Below are 21,003 nucleotides of genomic sequence, written 5' to 3'. Positions count from 1 at the left end.
TATAACATTACAGTACACATATAAACTAATATATTTTAAAGTACTTTCTAATTTGACATGCAATTTATTCTGCCATGTTAATAACAACCGTCGCGTCGCTACGCAACCGCGTTCGTTACCGCGACATTTTGATATTCATTCTAATGAAAATAAATATAATAGTCACTTTCAGCATTTCATCTAGACTGAAATTATAGTTTACTGTATAACATTCTAATAAATAATTAAGGAGATGTCACTGATTCGAATAGGCATGGGCGGGCGGCATAGTATGAGTATGACCGACGCGAAAATATTCTTATAGTTCAAGCAGGCGTAGCCGCGTCCGGGTCCACTAGTCTACATATACAGGTGGAAGCCCCTGCGCTCCTTTTACGGGAGCAGCATAAAGGGTAAATTGTTTCAAACCTATACCTAACAAAAATATCAAGATTGAAAACGAAGTGACGTTTCCATATAAATATCATAACATAAATTAAGTTTTAGGAAACAATAAATAAAACAATAACAAATGAAACTGAAAATGCTTTATGAGAACATATCAAGATCACATATCGATGCACCCTTAAAATAAATATAAATAACCAATTGAGCAAATAAAAGGTTTAAAATTTTAGTACAAAGGAACACTTTTACTTATCATATAAATATGTAAATAATTACAAATATTAGTAGATATTAAGTTAGAGAAGCTGTTGATCAAACATGTGTATGACTTTCCTGCCATGTAAAATTTTTTGTTACTAAAAAAGGTTAATGTCTCTTTCTAAGTGCAGATAACATCTTGAAAATGTTAAAACTACAAACATACTAGTTAGAAAATAACTTGTTATCAAATAATTTGTAATTTTAAAAATTTCAAATCAAGAAATATAATTTATATTTCAAGACATATATATATATATATATTTTGTTAAATAGCTATATAAAGTTCAAAATGCCCATACAAAAATTTGCATACTGTATTTATATATTGTTTAATAATATATAAATACATATATATGTATGTCTTAACTCAAAACCATAAGAATATTAAAATTTATATATATATTAAATTTAAAATAATATCTTATAATAGTAATAACTATATACAAATTTTTAAGGCATTTTTGATACGGACTAATAAAAAAGGTGTAAAAATAAAATTATCTATAAGTTATAAATGGCAAGCTATAAGCTGATATCGTCGGCTTAAGAGTGTAAACTTGCTAACAGGTTATTAAACAAATTAGGAGGAGAGACAAAAATGTGTGTTGAAAAACTATGAGTATACATATATTATTAGAAGGTTTTTGTAATTTCAAAAATAGATTTGTATTCTCTACTATATGAAATAAAATAAAGGCAATAACGACAAAAAACGTATTTAGCGAGTTTACATCCTAAACGACGATATATAAATATGACTTAAAATATCATGATTTACAATTAATATCAACATTTTATATTATGCTACAATTCGAGATTTTAATTAAATAAAAGTTTTTTGAAAAATACACATTGTGTAAATGACCTTTTTAATAATAAAAATATTTGTTGATGTTTTATCAAAATCTGTTTGGTAAAAATAATACTAAGAAAAAAAATATGTGAATTGGAATAACCAAAAATCTTCTATGAAAATCTAAGCTTTATAAGCGAATATTGCTTTTTACATTATTAAAATATTTTTTATAATTATTAAAAAGGTCAAATAAATAAATATAAATAAATGTAAATAATCTAAATATGTGCTTAATAAACTAACAAATAGAGCTCTTTGGTGATGTTATGAATGTAACGACTAGTTTCTTATACTACAATAATAAAGTTGCACACGAAATTGAACTTTAAAAATATTATAATAAGATTGAGATATAATATATAATTACAATATACTTTCAAAATTATATAAATTATACCAAATATATGATATTTAAAATAATGATTATATCAATGCTGATTAATAAAAGTTTATACATAGGAAAAGTCAATTTCGTGTGTAATTTCCCTTATTTCTAACTCACAGTGAGTATTCGTATTTCTACGTTGCTCTTTACAAAACTCTTATTATACATAATATAAATGCTACGAGATTTTGGTACAAGAACTCTCATATATATATGTATATTTTATACATCATACATATAAAAAAAATATTTATATTAAATAAAATCTCAATTAATATTAAGAAATTCTAAATAAAAGAAGCTACAAAGAAGAAAGAGTGGAAAGTGAGGAACGTAGTGTCTTAACACAAGGTTCCCTCTGCCTACTCGGCTGTGTGCGAGATACAGCGTGAAGATGATTTCTTTTTATAAAAAGAATAAACGCCTAACGCCTAGTGTAACGCCTTTCTCTCTAATTAAGTTAAATAAAATATTTAAACTATCTTTTTATAATAAAAAAAAATATAGATTGACATTTCTGAAGCTACCAACTTAAGCTAGACAGACATTACAATCCAACCCACCCGTCGCTTTTTACAGTCAAACGCTTTTGCTCCGTGCCACAACTGGCCACAATTTTTATTTTGGTTTTCTTTTAATTATCAATATATGTCTGTCCATTTTAAGTTAGTTACAAATAATATAAGAATGAGATTATAAGTTCGATACATTTTTTTATTATATATATTTTAAAAATATATTATGCTTATTATAATAATAAAAAGTTACATTATGGCAAGTTTGGTTTACATCAGGATACTACGTATTATGCTAAATAAATGAGATTCCCAATATAAGACATTTTTAAAAACGCTACATATTATGTATATGTAGAATAACAATATAACACGAGATTCATTTTAAAATCGATGTTAGAAATGACTTTACGTCTGACTACACTTTGGTATATATTTTTTTACTTTGGTATATTACTTTTAAAATAAAAAAAATATAAATTCAAAGTCAAATTTAAATGTAGAATAATGACGCAAAGATGGCGTCAACTTTGATTAGATTATATATATTTTCTATACATTTATTTCAGATCTTAAACAACCTATTTTTTATTGCAAGCCATCTGATGAAATTAAATGAAAGAAATATATTAAAAAAATTGATTGAAATTTTGATCTGTGTCAAGACTTTGAACGTCAAATTTAAATATGGAAGTGAAAGCTAAAATATCGTCAATTTTCGTTTATCAATTTTTGAATATAAGAAATATTAATTTATAGACCATTTTTTCAATATCAAGCCATCTCCAGTAATGCACATATTGGTTTCGTATACGCTTTTTATTTATATATATAAATCATAATCAATTCTTTGACTTTGCTGCCTTCGGTCAAAAGCTGTCATAATTTATTAATTAAATAATTTAAGATCAATGCCTTTTTATCGTTTAAAAGAATTTGACATAATTGATTTGCATAATTTAACATAATTTAAGGCTTATTTTTAATGTGTTCTCTTATATATACAATTTTTAAAGAATGTTGCAAATGAATACCAAAAATGGTTAGCTCTGGAATTTGAGAATTATTCTTACAATAAGTAAATCTTTATAAATCAAACTTTCAAAAAGTAAATAATTTACATATTCATTAGCTAATTATATAGCTACTAATATTACAATACCAAGTTCTCACAGATAACCAATGTTAATTACAAAAAAACCGTCATTGAGATAGATCTGTCATTTTCCATATACAAAACAAATTACACAATATTGAAATATTATTAAATTAATCAATAAACTAACCTTCAATCCGACTTTCGTTTCTATGTGAACCTCCACCATAACTAATTCCGTATGGCCTTAAATGATATATGAGATAGTCCAAAACATACATTTGCTCCGGTTCTACATAGTGGAATGAGACCGCGTGGTCTGAACAGCAATCAAGTCCCTGAAACAATTAAGAGGGTAGTAGGTTCGATTTAGTTTTAGTTTTTATTTGTTAGTTAAATAGTATTTTAAATGATACTTATATTTTCTGAGACAAAAATAAGTTCATAACGTAACAAACTAAAGATTATTAATAATATAAAAATAATAATAATATATTCACCTCATCAGTAGGATAATAAATGTATTGCCAGTACCAAAAACCTTTATCCTTATTTGGAAACAAATGATCTTTAGGTACGAAGGGGAAGAATCGACCTCTGTGCAAGGAATCTCTGGAATCCATTGCTTTAACGCCTATGTGTTGGAGACATATACCTGGAATTATTATTGTTGACTGTTGTTAATTATTATTATTGTATATATTTACTTATGCTACGAGGTAAGCGCGACAGGTTTTAGGTTCGATTTAAATTAGGGGAAATGAAATACTGAATATTTTCATCTCCTCGCTCTGGTAAATAAATTCAAGTCACAGTGCGGCGTTGAGTTCCGCCAACATGCCATACTTAAAAAGTCCGACAAAAAGTGTGGAACGGATTGTTTTAACACTAGTTTACTCGTGTTCCATTTGATCCAAGCTAAAAATTCACAATAAAACCAAACCCCGTACCCATCTCGGCGTCCTCAGCGCCGTGGTCGCTGGCCTTGCACAGGTGCGGCGAGGGCAGCCCGCGCGACACGAAGCGGTCCAGCGCCGCGCGGCTCAGCACGTAGCCCGCCCCGCCACTCATGTAACCCTAAAAAGGACAAATATTTTATTATTTTTCGACAAAAACCGATCAAAAATATAGAGGAGCAAATTAGTTTACTTTCTGCTCTTTGTACTTTTAAGGCACTTCTTTCTCCACATATAATTATCTACAAAACAAATATATAATGGCTCGTAAAAAAAATATATTAAATCGTATTGAAAAACAAATATAAATTTAATTCACCTGCGATGTAAACGGTTTGAAGCGACATCCAAAATATATAGGATCCTTGCTGTCGTGCTCAGATAGCATATATCTTAGATTTTCCACTACAACGTATCTGAAAAAACGAAATAGAAATTATTGAGAGTAGTGTATTACACTAAAAGTGCAGAGCGTAGTTATGTATCACTAATTGATTGATGTATGGACATTAGCTTTGAACATATGTTCATTTAAAGGTATTTTTTCGTAAAAGGTTTTTTTGTTCCGGGCCAAATTTTTATTAATAAAATTTGTGACCACTTCCGGTTCCCTCTATTCCCATGCCCATGTGTACAAAAAAAAAGATAGGTACTCTTAGGTGCACTTTTTAAATGCGTATCCGTTGTAACTGGTTAGACGATTTAATTATCACTATCTGTTCTGATAACGCTCCACACGCTTACACGTCATCACATGCATTTATGTCTAACGAAAACATTTACTTCGTGTTATAGTTATGGCACTAAAATATGATTACATATATGGTAATATAGGTATTTCTATTTATGATATAATTTTTAAGAAATAACTGTTGCATATTTCTTTGTGGATAACATACATATATGTATAATTAAAATATAATGCAGTGCAGTACAAAAAATATTTAATAATTTTATAAATAATTTTGTACTTTTTCGCTTTGAAAGGGAACCTAGTAATAGAACACACAGTTCCCCATTTAACGCAAAACTTTTGAGACATTGCGTGTTAAGCGACGGAATTCAACGCCGAGCTTTGTCTTCTTAACTGAGTTCCAGAGATAAAGGCAGACAGACGGACAATAAAGTGATCTTATAAGGGTCCTTTTTTCCTTAAAAGGTACGGTACCCTAAAAATTAAAGTACTGTAGATCAGTAACTTCATAATTATAGAGTTCAACGAAGGGTGGATGGGAGCAGATTGGTAGTAATATATAAAATAACTTACGTATCATCATCGGCCTTTAAGAACCAATCCGCGTCTCTTCTATGATGTTCATATACATATCTGAAAGCTGCTTTAGTTTTGGCCCACAAGTAGTCCCTACCTTCAGATACAGGCAGTTTAATGGATGGCAGCGTAGAATCTGTAATATATTAGGTGTTATAGTTAAATAAAAATTTCAGCTTTACGCTGTGTTCCGCATCTAGCAGGATAGTTAGAGGGAACTTGAGAACCTAGTGTTAAGACACTCCGTTGCCATTGAGACACTTTCGTTTCGTTTCGTCTCTGGCAACAAAACAAAGCGCAGCGTTGAGTGCCACCACTCAACACGCAATGTCTTCTACATTGAAAGTGTCTTAACACAAAGTTCCCTCTGCCTGATGGGTAGGGTAGCAGTATGCGGGATACAGTAGCAAACTATAAATAAAAACAAAAAAATCCAATACCATTAGAAGTACTCATAAAGAGCAGTTTATTGCATCGTTTCCCCCAAGTAGCTTTTACATGGATAGCCTTCTTCTTGTGATTATTAGGTTGAGTCATGACCCAGCACAGCACTCTAACGCGTTTCGCCAACTCATCGGCGACTGAACGGTCCTCGTCTCTGTGCGCGGGTTCTTCGCTGCCGTGCTCTATGATATTTGGTATGGGATGCCTTTCCAAGTCTCTTGCGGAATCTCTGAAAATAGTTTTTTTGGCTAAAGGCACAAGATCATTTCCCTTTTTATAATATTTAAATGCACTTTTTTTATGGTTTCGTAAAGGCAAAAGTTCAAATCTCTCTACGTTAAAAGTTTAAAGTTTTTATAAGTTTGCTGTAAAAACGTACTTTTCTTTCTTAATTTGTTTGTTTGTAAAAATAAGATGAATTGGATTTGAAATAATGAATTTCAAATCCAATTCATCTATTATGATGATGGCTATTTTATTAGCCATCATCATAATTAGAAAATGTCTGATTGTAAAGGTGATTTCTTACCTACTACAAAATTATTTAAAACTACGAAGTGATTTTTATGAACTAAAAACGAAATAACGAGAACAAATGATAAAATTATGTGAACTGTGAAATAAACATTTTAAAATATTTTTGTCCGTCTGAGAAGACAAAGTTGTTGAATTCCGTCACCCAACACGCTAAGTCTCTATAATAGCCAAAGTACAGTGTCCTCCATTTTCTCTGACTACGAAGAAACAAAACATTTGTTTTGTCTATCTTACAAGATGTCATCTAGTGAATAGAATGATTCACTATAAATTTATTCTATCAATACGTAAGTTATAATAAGCATAATTAGTAAATAACACATAGGTACTTGCTGGATAAATGTATGAAAAAATAAATATGTTTTTACCCTGATATTTATTTAAAATTATTTGGATATAAAAAATAATACATTTAAGTATTTAATTATATGTATCTTTTATAAAAATTACATGTATCTTTAAATAAGTGAAAGAACCAATAATTAAGTTTCTTTCAAAAGAGATAAGCAATGTGTGTTCTATATCATTTTAGTTATATATTATTTTAATTACAAAAAATCATTATACAAGTCATAATTAACATGTTTACTAATATATAAAGAACTTATGTATATATTTCTCTACTTAATTTTATGTAATTATTTAAATACTAGGTATATAACTTTCTTTTTTTTGTCTCCATACTGCATCCCTTATCAAGCAAGATAGAGGCAGAGGAAACCTTATATTTATACTTCCGCCCAATTTTTAAGGTATTGCGTGTTGAACTCCATGACGCGTTTTCTACTTACCAGCGTGAGAAAATGAAGATAGTTCATTCCCTTGAGAAGGAATCGAACTCCCAATCGTCCCGTTAGCTGTCACACGATGTGTGTGTTAAATAGTACGACACAATTTAACGATTGAATTAACAATCATTGGTTATATTTTATCATATATTTTCGGTTTTTCGTCATTTTTATATATTTTAAATTAACTTGTTAAATTTAAATATACGTTTTGCTAATCGAGGCTACGTACAACCACGGGTAGTCCGTGATAATACCGGGTAAGTACGGCTTGATTTATGTAGAATGAAAAGTTAAAACAAATCGACATATTATTATTTGGATACGATGTCATTAATTGAATATAAATGTAAAGTAAAAAATTGTTCAATATTCATAACAGAATTTATTCTTTTTAACGGACATTTTTAGCAAACATGTTAGATAATTAAAATTTAATTAAAAATATATTTTACTTAAAATATCGCAGTAAAAGGTAAATGTAAAACTCCATCCATACTACAAACCTTTAATTTTCCATGCCGCACATAAAATAAAGAATATATACGAAGACAACATAAACATAAAAAGGCGCCATGCAACAGAAAAAGCACAGTTAAAAAATTAAAATAGCACAGATAAATAAAACAGAAAGAAATAGAAATGTTATTCCTTTACCTGTAAGACCAAGCTACATCCCGCGTGAATCCGGCCGAGGTTAGCAGAATATACGCGAAACTAAACCCCGCGGATATCCCAATCACCAGAGTTAGGATAAAGCGACGCCCCATCACCCTGCCATCCTGCACAGGGGCGTACATTGCCAAAATTGACCAAGAAAAACTTTAACTCGTCTTTTTTCCCGAACAGTGTTCACACAACGAAATGTCTTTATTGTATAAAAAAGACTATACCGCTCTTTTAAATTTATTTAACGTTTATCATTTTTTTTGTAATTTATTCAGGTATAAACGCATCAAATTGCAAATTGTCAATAACTTTTGTAGATCTGTATTGCAATATGTTTCTCATTAAAAATAACGATTGTGACGAGCACAGCGGATGCATAACAATGAAGTTATGAGAATATTATCTTTTGTTAAATAATTATTTTGTAAACTATTTTACTTTTAATGATATATATTTTACAATTACACACTTACGAACATTATAATATGTAATATATAACGTTAGTCGACTTTCCTCACAATCCATAAATTTAAGAAAAAAATGCTTCTTATTAAAAAAATAAAGTTTACTATTTTATTTTCTTTTTGGAAATTTGAATATCGACAAAATGTTACAAAATATTTTTATCAATACACTTTATACGACGATTCGAGTTCAATGACTAAGCTATCAATTCTGAATACTCTTATGACAATACAAAATTAGGTCTCATTTATCGCAATCTAGCTTTAAATAAATAGGCGTACGTTGCGCTTAGTTTACACAGATGTTTTATGTCTTTTAATGTATCTACAATTTTATTTACTTACCATTAAATATTGGGAAATTAGACCACTGAACAATAGTTTCCGTAAATACAAGTGTAGGAAAATGTAAATTAATTCCTTTATCAAAAATAAATATTTATATTCCAAAAAAATATACTAAAAATTAAATTCATTTAACTTAATAATTTCAGTATGAGAGTAAGTTCCTATATATTAGTGACTACCAATTATGCTAAGCAGAAAGACAGCCAGTAATGAGAATTAATTAGGTCCTTAACTCTCTAAAGTTATTTTGAAATAAACTTATATATGCTTTAGTTTAGTTACTTAAAACTTGAGGTTGTCACGGTGTAGTGGCACAAGGGTGTGACTGAGGAACTCCCATCCACTCAAGGAAGTGAAATATTTATTTACGTTTATATTTCTGAACCTGATTTCATTTTGATTTTTAGTTACTTAAAAACATAGTCACAAGTCACAACACAAAACCATGTTTAATACTATTAAACTACCTTTTAATAATATCTAATTAATTATTTAAAAAAAAATATCATTCAAATTAGCAACTTTAGTAAATTAATCCAAACTGATAAATTTTAAAAAGACAAATTCATTGTGGGAACACTTTGTAAATAATGAAAAAACAGAAAAATCTATAAAAGATTTTAACATATCGCTAACCACCACCGATACTGAAAATGTTAATAGACATCGAAGAGATTTTTTAAACACAGTTAAAAGCTTGTTTGTTTACAATTAACATACTTTGTTATTTGTGTTTGTTGATTGCTACTACATATTGTAGACTTTGTATTGGTACAATGAAATATGTCTAAACATTGAAATATTTTCTTAATAGTGTGTGTATGACTTTCAATCTACTTTTTTTTACTTTTTGCATCTCATATATATAGTACTGGCAACCCACACACAGATTCACCTGCTTCAACTTATTATAGTATATAGTTAAATTTGTATATAGACAAATTATACACAATGTCTTTATATAAGTTGTAGCCTATTTAGTATACTTACATACATATTATGTAATAGAATATATCAGAAAAGTCTACAATATGAAAAAAAATTTTTGAGTAGTGAGATCTTAGTATTTATGTGTGTTGTGATATCTAAAATTAATTTGGACTTAACAGTAATTGTATAATTTTAAAAAATCTATAAAGCAAAAATAATTGAAAAAATATTACATTTTAAATACTAAAAAAAATACCATAATTTCTTATCAATTAATAAATATTCAGATTTTGTTTAAAGATCAGGTTTTATTGAATATTCCATTCTGTATAATTTTGTAGTATAATTCATTAGAGAAACAAGATAAGTAAAATACTATATCCACAGTTTATATTATTTAAATAATTTAAAATATATACTTATGAAGAACAACATAACAATATAAAAAAAATACTTACTCTTCCATCTGTATAATCCAACATTTCTCTTTTGATACTTAGGAAGTTAGTTAAAAAATAAATCAATCAAAGTCGCAGCAATCAATATTGATTGAGCAATATAATTACTTTGCATTTTATAGTTCTTTTATTACAGTTACTTTAATAAAAGTTTTATAAAATTGTTGTATTTCCACAAAATTCGTAAATAGGATATATTAAACTACTGAGAAAAATATAGACAGTCCAGTTAATTATGTATAATATTTGAAAATTAACTTGTGCTATATGTATAATTCTCACTATTACTTGTATTATTATCATTAAAATGTTAATAAAATATTCATTATTCACTAAATAGTTATCAAAAGGAAGCAGATATGAGACGAACAATTACAAATACTTTACAACTTAAACATTTTTATAAAAATAGAAGTTTATCTACTCACGGTCATCCTGTAGCTTATTTAACTAGACAATTTATTTAAACATATTATGTGACAAATACAAAACACAAATATTATGTGATTTTCATTTTTTTTATCCTTTCATATTGACCTTTATTACGTGTTTAATCACATTTTTTGTATTTGAAGTCTAAACTCTGAAGTTTATTAATAATTTAGTAATAAATAATAATATACAAATGAAAGACAATATACGAATTTACGACTGATAAATGACATTTAACAACAAGCCAGCAGTCAGAACATGACAGCGGATACCGGTTGGTATTACACAAGGAACATACAAAACACAGAATACATTTACTACTAGTGGTATTACACATTAATAGTTTTTATGTTATATCTATTTCTATACCTAAAATAAAATCGTAAGCAATTGATGTTTGTACATGGAAGATATGAGAAAATTTATTATTGGGTGAAATTATTAATGTAACACAGCTCAAATCCATGATTTTAATTTTTTTTATCTGTTTGTTCACGGTAATCTCATAAACGTCTTAACTGATTTAAATGCAGTTTTCACTATTGTATTTTAGAAAACTTCTTCTTCGTTTTGTTTCAATCGGTTCATAAATAAAAAAGTTATGTTAAATAAGAATTGGTCGAAATTTTAGCTGTCAATGTATGGACATTGTTTTTAAAATAATAACCATCACGAAAATAATTCATATTCGAAAATAAATAATTGTGTACATGCAAATACCATTGTACATAGTACTGCCACAATTGTATACATTGATGAAATAAAAACAAAACATCTGTTGAACTTCTAATAATTGATACTCTGTGGATGTTCAATATTCTGCCATATTGTTTTTGTAGGTATCTCGTCGTCGTATTGTAAACAGTTTTATTGCGTTCTGTGTATTTGCTTTGAGCTAATCAGTGAAAATTTAAGAATATAACTATGTATTAATTTTATGTTGCTATGGAAGTATTATATTTTTATAAATTTCAACCCTAGTTTAGTTGCGGGTGCAAAATGGGGAAAAATATTATTTCATTAGCTTTAATATTCTTCTTACACTATGTTTCTGGACAACATTATCAGTTTTGTGAAAATAATACAAAAATAACACGCAGTTGTACAACCCAGGTAAAGGTTCATTTCTTGTGTTACGCAGTGGATAGAGAGTTGCATTATGTTATTGATTTTATCGAGATAGATGTCCTTGAAAAGTAGTTGTCGACAATACGATGATATATCTCAGTGATTTAATAATTAATTAATGTCACAAAAAATATTACATAATAGATTTTTTTATTTCTGCAAGATTATTCGATTGTTATCTTTGCTTGATATAAAGCTTTAAGAAATTACAACAGAAATTACTTTATAATAATAATTTTAATTCTAGATATTAGGTGAACATTATTCAGATGATGACAGTTGTAAAGTAGAATATATTGCTCCAAACAGCTCAGATTGCATAGATAATTTTGGACCTATATCTTCTAATTCTCACATTGGTGGAGTGAGTCTTAAGCCTTATATCCTGCCAGTGGTGCATAAAGAATTACAATCTTACTATTCAGTCAATTACACTCTTCTGAATATAACTTTTAGTAACATAAAATGGAAAAGTAAGTCTTTCTTAAGATATTTATCACTTAACCTAGTGTTAAGGGTCAGCATAGTGTTGGATCTTGAGTGGTAGCACTCAACACTATGTTTGTCTTGTTCCAGAGTGAGGAATTGAAAATAATACATTATACCATTATATAATTTTTTGTATAAAATGTATACAGTAAGCATAAACAATGTTTAGATAAGTCTAATGGGCCTGGTTAGTAATAGTTGAAGAGATATGCATTACCTTTAAAAAATTATTGCATAAAAAAACTATCAAGAAATTTAAGTATCTAAGAAATTATAAAAACTTTTGCTAAAATTAAACATTTAAAAAAATACCACTCAAACATTTTCCAAGAAATTTCAACAAATATGTTTTCATTTCAGCAATGAAGTTCCGTTTCCAAAAATACAAAAATATGGAAAGTCACTGCAGGAACATAGTTATTTCAAATGATGTGACAATAAATGATCAATCTGTATTATACTATGATTGTTACTGGTCTCTTACGGACGGGACGTCTAATAATGGACAAAGTCACATTTTAGATTTTGAAGCAACGGATGATGTTGTTGTTAATAGAGGAAGATATTATTTTAATATACCATCAGCTAAAATGTTAAGTAAGTATTACATACAAACTTTTAACCCTTTTAGCCAGAGTGTTGAGTTATGCCACTCAACAATACTTTAAAGATTTGAGGATTTATTAATGTCCTATAGTTTGGGCAATAGACATTGTTGATAAGGCTTTATGGGTATTATCTTATATGGGGCATATCAAGTGAAGCAGATATGTGAAGAAAGTTGATGGCTTCAATTTTGGTAGTTTTTTAATATGTGCACATATTATCTATCTATCTATCTATATATATAAAAGGACTTGTCCTCACTGACTGAGGTAAGACACACGCACAGCCGTAACCGCTGATGGTAGAAACGTGAAATTTGGACAGATGTTTAAAGGGGTGAAATAGGGGTTAAAAGTTAGTATCGAAAAAAAAAAAAATTGGCACCGATTTTTATAAAATTTGAAATTTAGATTTTTAAAAGTATTTAATTGAACATGTGTTTCATCGTTTTCTGGAATTCTCCCCCTAAGGGTGCAAATAAGGGGTTGAAAGTTTGTATAGATTTTTTTTAAATCGGCACCAATTTTTATAAAATTTGAAATGCAGACTCTTAAAAGTATTTAATTGAACACATGTTTCATGGTTTTCTAGAATTCTTCCCCTAAGAGTGCAAATAAGGGGTTGAAAGTTTGTATGGAAAAATCTTTAAAACGTTACCGATTATTAAAAAAAATTAAATTTAGACTTAAAAATATTTAATGAATTCTAATAAACCGCAACCACACCCTTAAATAAGCAAGCGAAGCTGCGCGCGTCCGCTAGTTAAATGATATAGCTGAAAAAAGAACTAAAATATTAATTAAATATAGTGTATGTACGTAAAAATTGTAGCTTCGATTCCAACTCAAGGAAATGAAATATTTAACATTTTCATTTTCGCTCTGGTACCGAGGCAGAGAGCAGTGTTGAGTGCCCCCACTCAACACGCAATGTCTGCAGAATTTGGCGGAAATTTACGGAAAATCCTATTACCTATCTGTGGAGTACTACATATTATACTCATTTTAAATTATACAATAGTAAATAAAATTGTTCCATACAGATTTGCCAGTACTATGGTCTTAGTGATGTATTTGTTTTCCTCGTTAATTAATTATAGCATATATTAAGAAGCTTTTTATAGATGCAATAACAGGAAATTGTTAGGTGCGTGCAAGTATAGAATTAAATACTGGCGCCAATGTGATGTAGGAATATTTGAATATTTATGTTTGTAGGTTAATATGTTGCTTATAAACAAACTATTTTTAAACATTTGCAGGTCCAACCATAAGCGAAACGGAATGGAAACCATTTGTTTATATTGAAATTTTGACTAGCTCTATGAAACTACATATAGTGCCGCCGCCGCAACACTTAAAAATAACAGCTTTTCAAATAGAAATCATGAAAGAGTGCAACAAAGGGACTCAATGCGAGGAAATAATTAAAAGTACAAGTTTAAAACTAAAAAATGCCACACAGGAAGTAACTTTTGACTACAGTCTTTTGATAAAGGCCGGTTCTTACTATTTCGTGGTGACACCCATACATGACAAGTGTAAAAATGCTTTAGTTGAGTGTCAATCGGTTGAAAGCCCTAGAATTGTTATTATTGGTAGGTATTTTTAATTATTTTTATTGTATTAACTAAGGTACAATACGACCTTGAACTTAGGCTTTGTTTTTTTCGCATTTAATAAATATTCGATAGTAAGAAAAAATTGTAAAATCAGATCTACAGCTAATTTCACTCACGTTTAGCCACGACTCGTCGATCGTATTATAGTCGGAAAATGGTTAATTTAAAATTATACCTTAAAGTGGTGAAGACATTGTCAATACATTGAATAATTGCAAACAAATTCATACTTAAATATTTTTTTTAATTTAATTGAAATTTGCTGAGATTAACACAATCAACTAAACAATCTCTTCAACTTTATAGAACTAAGAATAGATTATAATACTGACAAATACATTCCTACTTATCCAGTACTTTGATAGATCGAAACATTCAATAATGTGGCACAAAATTTGTGCCCCTTGTAGCCAGAGTGAAGAAATTAAAATTAACTTTGAGTGATAATCGAATCCACGACCATCAGGTTTACAATCAGACAGACACTTGAGTCATGGAGTCCTAAGAAAAAAAATAATAAATTAATATATTTTCCAGGCAGTGATACAGGAACACTAAACATATGTATAGCAAGTGTAAGTGCGTTGGTAGTGGCCACTCTGTTTGCATACTATGTTGTACTTCGCGCTGTGCGCAGGTACTGGTGCAAGGATTATGGGCTGGGTGAGTACTTATGGCCTTTTTTTATATGTATTTTGTTTTTTTTTATTTTATTTCTAACTGCTATATCTTTACAGTCATTCAGTTTGTAGTTTATACTCTTTTTTACATTTTGTGTAATTCTCTTCAATTAAAATTTTTGTACATATATGTAGGTTAAGCAGTACAATTTTTACTTGTTTGTTTTTTTTCTGTTTTGGTTTTTAAGTTATCTTTTCATTACTTTTAGACATTATCAATATTTTGTAGTATTATATTGTATTTTTTCAGTATTATACATATAACAATTTTTATACTTTTTTATATTTATAGTTTACATTACTTTTATAGTCTGCTACATAGTATAAGATATCCTTTTGAATTATGTTACTTTTATTTTATTTTAAAAATAAAAAATGCTAATGTTGAGCTTTGGAACTGTATATATTGACAAAGCTTAATATTACAAAAACCGACAATTATTCCCTCACAAAAAAAAACTAACCAAAGAATAATAATTTGTTACAGAAGTGCCACCACCCACAAAAGTCCTAGTAATATATTCACCAGCGAATCGTCTCCACGCTGAATGCGTGTCCTCCTTTGTTACTTATCTAAGATCAGAATACGGTTTCGATGTTATGTACGACGATGACATTTCTAAAACGAATCATGGCGACCCATATATTTGGGCTGGAGAAGCCTTAGAGTTCGCTTCCCATGTTATATACGTTATAGGTCCCGCTGAGAATACTAATTTGTATAACAATATATATGATAAACCCATAATAGCTCATAAAGATGTCGATAAATTGTTGTTGTCGTTGTTAAAACAAACTCGTGTTTCCCGTTGCCCCAAAGATATAATGAATGTTTTCTTCGAATATTCTAACGGGCCGGTCCCAATTGAAACAAGGCATGATAAAGTTTTCTTCTTATTAAAAGATTGGCAGAAACTAATTGCGCATTTGTCTAAGAATTTACTACCGAAAAAGCAGATTATGCGTACGGAGAAAGGTAAATGTTTCTTAGACGATCTGTCTAGGGCCAAAAAGATTTTGAATAACCGCCATGATGATGTTATTGTTAGGTGTGAGAAAAATGTTCTGGAAAAAAAAGTGTTGTTGTAAATCTTGGGTGTTTCGAAAAGGAATTGGTAAAATTTATCGAAAGCAGTGAACGTAAAATATGTATATTAGTGATATATGATTGAAAAGTACGTAAGAAATGTTTTAAGTATTTTTTGATTAAATTCAAATAATGCTTTCGTCGCCATATTGGAAAATTATGATTGGGAAGATAATTAAAAAAATATGTTTACTGTCTTTGCTAAAATAAACTCGTGCTTTTTCATATGTCTTTTGTTTCAAAATGTTAATTGATTAAATTTATAAATATCTTGTGTTGCCATTTTGAGAAGTGTCGCCTCCATCTTATCACGGTCAGTAGTTTTATTTCTAAGGAGTTAGTTCTATAAATATTAAATTTGCATAATACTTATCCTTTATGTTATATTAGAACACCGAGACTTATTTTCTAGGCATTAATAGATTATATATATTGCGACATCATAGATGAAAAATAAAATTATATTATAAAGATACGGGGTAAATAAAGCTGGGCTGTGCAATTAAAGCGAATTGTAAAAAAAAAGAATACAGAAAGAATATATAATTATGTATAATCACACAGATTGTAGCGTAATTTGATATTTTAAGTTTCTTGGATTGTTTTAATATAGATATTTTCTTTAGGAAAGCTTAGGTTTTAAATTACCTGTAGAATATAAAATGGATAGTTTTTAAATGTTAAATTTTCAACCTTACGTATCCCTAATGTATCCCAAGTTATTAATAGATTTAGTTATATATGTTCGATTAATTAATATAATCTGTATTTTAATAAGTCACAAATTATTTCGGGGCATTCCCCCGTTATATTAAAAGTTAAAGAAAGGCTGATTTAAGCCAAATGTATGGCGGTAGCATTTAAATAATGCTTGGGGGGGATAGACTGTTTGTATATGTATACATACGTATATAAACACCTATATTTGTGTTTTATTATGTAATAATGTTATTATAAACAAATTGATATAATTTAGTTATTATGAGTAGTTATAAATTAGTTGTGGTTAAAGAATTACGTTATAAAATTGAATTATTATAAGAAATATTGTAATATTGGTAATAGAATATTTTTGTGGTTATTATATATACATAGCCGTGTACCCAGTTGTGTAGTGTTATACAGCATGTGTAAAAATGGATGGGACTTTAAATACATGTATTAAATTGTTTGTCCTCTTTCATATATTAATATTTTTTTTATTAAATCTTTCGAGATTTAGCAATCGCAATGTTTGTTATTTTCGAAAATGAAATTATTATTTATTCCATTGTTAAAAAAAAAATGGATTTTATGTATTGATTCTCCGTTTCCCAATGCATTTTTTCACATACTGTATTCTGTATCTGTAGATAGATATGTGTCATCTTGTGTAGAATTATTGTATTATTTTAGTAACAGCCATACGAAGCTTCTCTTTTTCTTCAGTTTTTTAAATATAATATACTATTAAATGAAAATAAAGAATGTCAAATTGATTACACACATATATAAATAAATGGTGCTACCAAAGTGTAATCGATTTCTTAAACTTTTAGTCACCATTTCTGCACTTTATCTTAGAAAATCTTTAAAGTCGTTATTTTTCTTTATGTTTTCTCATTTAATACTCCGTTAATAATAACGCTCACTGGTGTGAATTATCTTAGAACTGATATTAAACTGCAAAAAATTAATTTATAATATGTTTATTTAATGTCAGTTAAAAGTTTAATGTCAGCTAGCCATTTGATATCTTCTGATATAGATAAGGTAGTCGTTTTCATTTTCTTGATCCGCTACACGAAGTGCGGCATTATGTTCTATTCAACACGTAATGGCCAAAATGGGAGATGGAGTGTCTTGACACTAGGTTCCCTTTGGCTACTCTGACTGAGTAGAAGGGCTGTTACAGGTTTTTATTTCTTCATAATACTACATAGATGACTTATAAGACTACTACTTGTGCTAAAAAAACCAATGTTATTTACATTGCATTCATTTTACAAAACATTTTGAGGCTTTCCTTACATTTTCATATTTCCCCAAAAAAATTACACTTATAAAACTTGTATTTAATCTAAACTCTTATGAACAAAATTGCTGTAGAAAATATATATGATGTGTATATTTCTTTTAATTATGAGCGTTTAAAAGTTAAATTTCAATTTGAAAATACGTTTATAAAGTATCTTTTTTAAACAATTATCTTGTCTTTTTTTAATTTGAAACAAAATTTATAACGAATAGTACCTGATGAAACCTGATTCTTAAAACTTAGTTTTTTTTCTTTTAATCTTTTTAGTCAGTCCGTCTATATATAATGTCTATTTATTATTGTTATATTTTTATGTTTGTTTACTCGATTCTATTATATAATAATCTTATTATCATAATATATTAAATCATGAAAAATGATTCGATAATCGATTAAAGTCGCTTTTCTTATATTCAATTCTTGCACTTTCTCTTTTACTCTAAAATATAAAGCTTACATATTAAAAATTTAAAAAGACAAGAATTCGTTATGAACATTGTTAAATTTAAATGTTTAATATTTTTATTGAAAACGTCTGTTGCTACGGTAAATGGTGAAGTTAAATCGATTTGATATTTCGATTGTTTAAATTTTTCTTATATTTTAAAAGCTTTTGTAAGATATTAGATATTATATATATATATATATATATTATTATATTATATTTATTATATTTTATATTTATATATATTATATGTATTCGTTGATTGCTTATTATTTTAATAATGTTAAGAATATTTTTTTCGCATCTATTCCCCTAGAATCTTTGTCTTCTTTGGATTAACTTAAATTCAACAATCGAAATATCAATATCACTTAATGTCTTTATCAATAACACATATCTTTAAAACATATTCTTATAATTAAATCATAATTTAAAATGTAGAATAATTTCCTTTACTTTAAAACGAATTGGTGTATTCATTTAGTGCCATAATGAATGTATGGAATTTTGGATAAAAATCTATATATATATATATATATGAATTTATAAATAAATAAATGTTGTTCCACCGCTTCATTTGTGACTGACAAACATATTTTTCCACGTTAACTACTTTATATGTATTTACGACTATTTATTAACTTAGCATTTCTAATCTGAATGTTGTGTCATTAATGTCATTTTTATATTATAGTCCGACAAATAGGTTGTGATGATTGTGAAGAGGCACGAGTCATCATGTACAGTCGCGTGCATAACATTCAATATGCGCAGTTAAGTGTCACTTCTTATCTTATATCCAATATGGCAGGGATATTATGGATGTGACATTTTGGGCACGCCAAGTAAAAAACCTGTCTTAACAAGTGTCATATAGACCCATATTCGGAATTATCCGTATATTTATATTTGTTTTTATAACATCTCGGCAATGTGGCGTAGTAAATGATACTTATTATCGTGCTTGACTGTACTTTTGTTCTTCTGCGCCGGTGTCTGCGTGTACCTCGGAAAATTCATATTTTTTTGTCGGTCTATATAATAATTATTATTGTATTTATATAATTAAATATAAAATGAAGCGGTCTGTCTGTCCATCTTTGTTCTCGTTGATCTCAATTCCAAGCTTAGTAGGGAGTGGAAGCTTGGTGTGAACGTGTTCTATCGTTATACAGGACTTTTAAGCTCAATATATTATACTTTGTGATGTATTTTTGTAAATAAAACTGTCTTAAATAATGTTTGTTTTATTTTTTCCCCTAGGCATGTGCTTTTTTTAAAATTTTCTATTAATATATATTAGAAAGATAGGTTAGATTTGAGGCCAGCCGTGGCACAGATGCATGAGAGTGCGACTGTAAACGCGATAAGTTGTGGGTTCGATACCCACTCGGGAAAATGAATTAATATTTGCAAAATAAAGAAAACAGATACATAAATTAAAACCATAATAGGTTTTGTTTTATTCTAATCTATTTTTAGCTTTTAATTTTACAGTTTAAGTTTAGTAGGAAAAGTGATTTCAAATCAGAAATCACTTTCTATCCTCCCTTCCCAGGATATTTATAAAATAGAAATAAAATCCAAAATCATGATCATTGGTTTATTTATCACCCATAGATTATTAATATAATTATTACATTCACATAAAGTTTCGGAATGTCGTACATTAGTTACAACCATTTAAAATATATGAAAAAAAAATCACAAAATATTTACATATTACCATTTAAAAAAAAATATTTGTAAATTATTTATAAAAATAATAACAAAACAAATTAAATCTATATTACTCTAAGTTATGGTAAATATACTAGAAAGCTCTGTTAATATCAAATGTACATATCTATAAAGACAAAGAAAGTTTTTTTTGATGTTAAAATAACCACACCACAGTTGTGGGTTTGATCCCCAGTCAGGAGAATGAAATTTTTATATTTTCATTTCCTCGCTGTGATAACGAGCCATATCGCGGCGTTGACTGTCGCCATTCAAGACGCCAGAATTGGCGAAAAGTGGGAAATGAAAGCACGTTAATGGGTATAGAGTGTCATAGGTTCCCTCTACCTATCCTACTATGTGCAGGATACAGCGTTAAAACAAAAAAAAAAATAGTGGGTACTATGTAAAGGAA

At 28.4% G+C, this 21,003-nt stretch overlaps 2 protein-coding genes across 4 annotated transcripts; one reads left to right on the top strand and one right to left on the bottom strand.

Annotated features, from left to right (window-relative positions):
• Nucleotides 1-512: 512 nt before the first annotated feature.
• Nucleotides 513-11,059, bottom strand: LOC146533756 (glycoprotein-N-acetylgalactosamine 3-beta-galactosyltransferase 1-like). 3 transcript variants are annotated; one of them, XM_085193971.1, is made up of 8 exons: nucleotides 10,793-11,059; nucleotides 8,153-9,623; nucleotides 6,167-6,399; nucleotides 5,724-5,862; nucleotides 4,776-4,872; nucleotides 4,451-4,577; nucleotides 4,001-4,155; nucleotides 513-3,838 (listed from the first exon to the last, which is right to left on the bottom strand). In XM_085193971.1, exons 2-8 carry the CDS (start codon nucleotides 8,293-8,295, stop codon nucleotides 3,686-3,688), a joined length of 1,047 nt encoding a protein of 348 aa, XP_085050097.1. In that variant the 5' UTR covers nucleotides 8,296-9,623; nucleotides 10,793-11,059; the 3' UTR covers nucleotides 513-3,685. The 3 variants fall into 3 exon arrangements, with proteins under 3 accessions (XP_085050097.1, XP_085050098.1, XP_085050096.1); XM_085193972.1 differs by having other exon boundaries at nucleotides 8,153-8,277; XM_085193970.1 differs by lacking the exon at nucleotides 10,793-11,059 and adding an exon at nucleotides 10,365-10,737 and having other exon boundaries at nucleotides 8,153-8,277.
• A 589-nt stretch (nucleotides 11,060-11,648) lies between these two features.
• On the top strand, nucleotides 11,649-18,090 carry LOC146533755 (uncharacterized). The gene is made up of 6 exons (XM_085194298.1): nucleotides 11,649-11,909; nucleotides 12,172-12,397; nucleotides 12,774-13,010; nucleotides 14,281-14,616; nucleotides 15,178-15,303; nucleotides 15,808-18,090. Exons 1-6 carry the CDS (start codon nucleotides 11,796-11,798, stop codon nucleotides 16,407-16,409), a joined length of 1,641 nt encoding a protein of 546 aa, XP_085050424.1. The 5' UTR covers nucleotides 11,649-11,795; the 3' UTR covers nucleotides 16,410-18,090.
• The last annotated feature ends 2,913 nt before the right edge of the window (nucleotides 18,091-21,003 follow it).

The sequence above is a fragment of the Heliconius melpomene genome, chromosome 12 (assembly GCF_056956725.1).
Source record: "Heliconius melpomene rosina isolate 202511_hmr_F chromosome 12, ASM5695672v1, whole genome shotgun sequence".
Classification (NCBI taxonomy): domain Eukaryota; kingdom Metazoa; phylum Arthropoda; class Insecta; order Lepidoptera; family Nymphalidae; genus Heliconius; species Heliconius melpomene.
The sequence above is the reverse complement of the archived record's forward strand: the minus strand, read 5'-3'. Positions and strand labels throughout refer to the sequence as shown.

Excerpts from the sequence above, each read along its gene's own strand:
- LOC146533756 (XM_085193970.1), bottom strand. The coding sequence starts at position 10,388 with ATGTTGGATTATACAGATGGAAGA. Across the intron at positions 6,400-8,152 it reads GATGTAGCTTGGTCTTACAG|AGATTCCGCAAGAGACTTGG; the intron begins GTAAAGGAATAA and ends AACTATTTTCAG. Across the intron at positions 3,839-4,000 it reads TTTATTATCCTACTGATGAG|GGACTTGATTGCTGTTCAGA; the intron begins GTGAATATATTA and ends TAATTGTTTCAG.
- LOC146533755 (XM_085194298.1), top strand. The coding sequence starts at position 11,796 with ATGGGGAAAAATATTATTTCATTAGCTTTAATATTCTTCTTACACTAT. Across the intron at positions 11,910-12,171 it reads CACGCAGTTGTACAACCCAG|ATATTAGGTGAACATTATTC; the intron begins GTAAAGGTTCAT and ends TTTTAATTCTAG. Across the intron at positions 12,398-12,773 it reads TAGTAACATAAAATGGAAAA|CAATGAAGTTCCGTTTCCAA; the intron begins GTAAGTCTTTCT and ends TTTTCATTTCAG.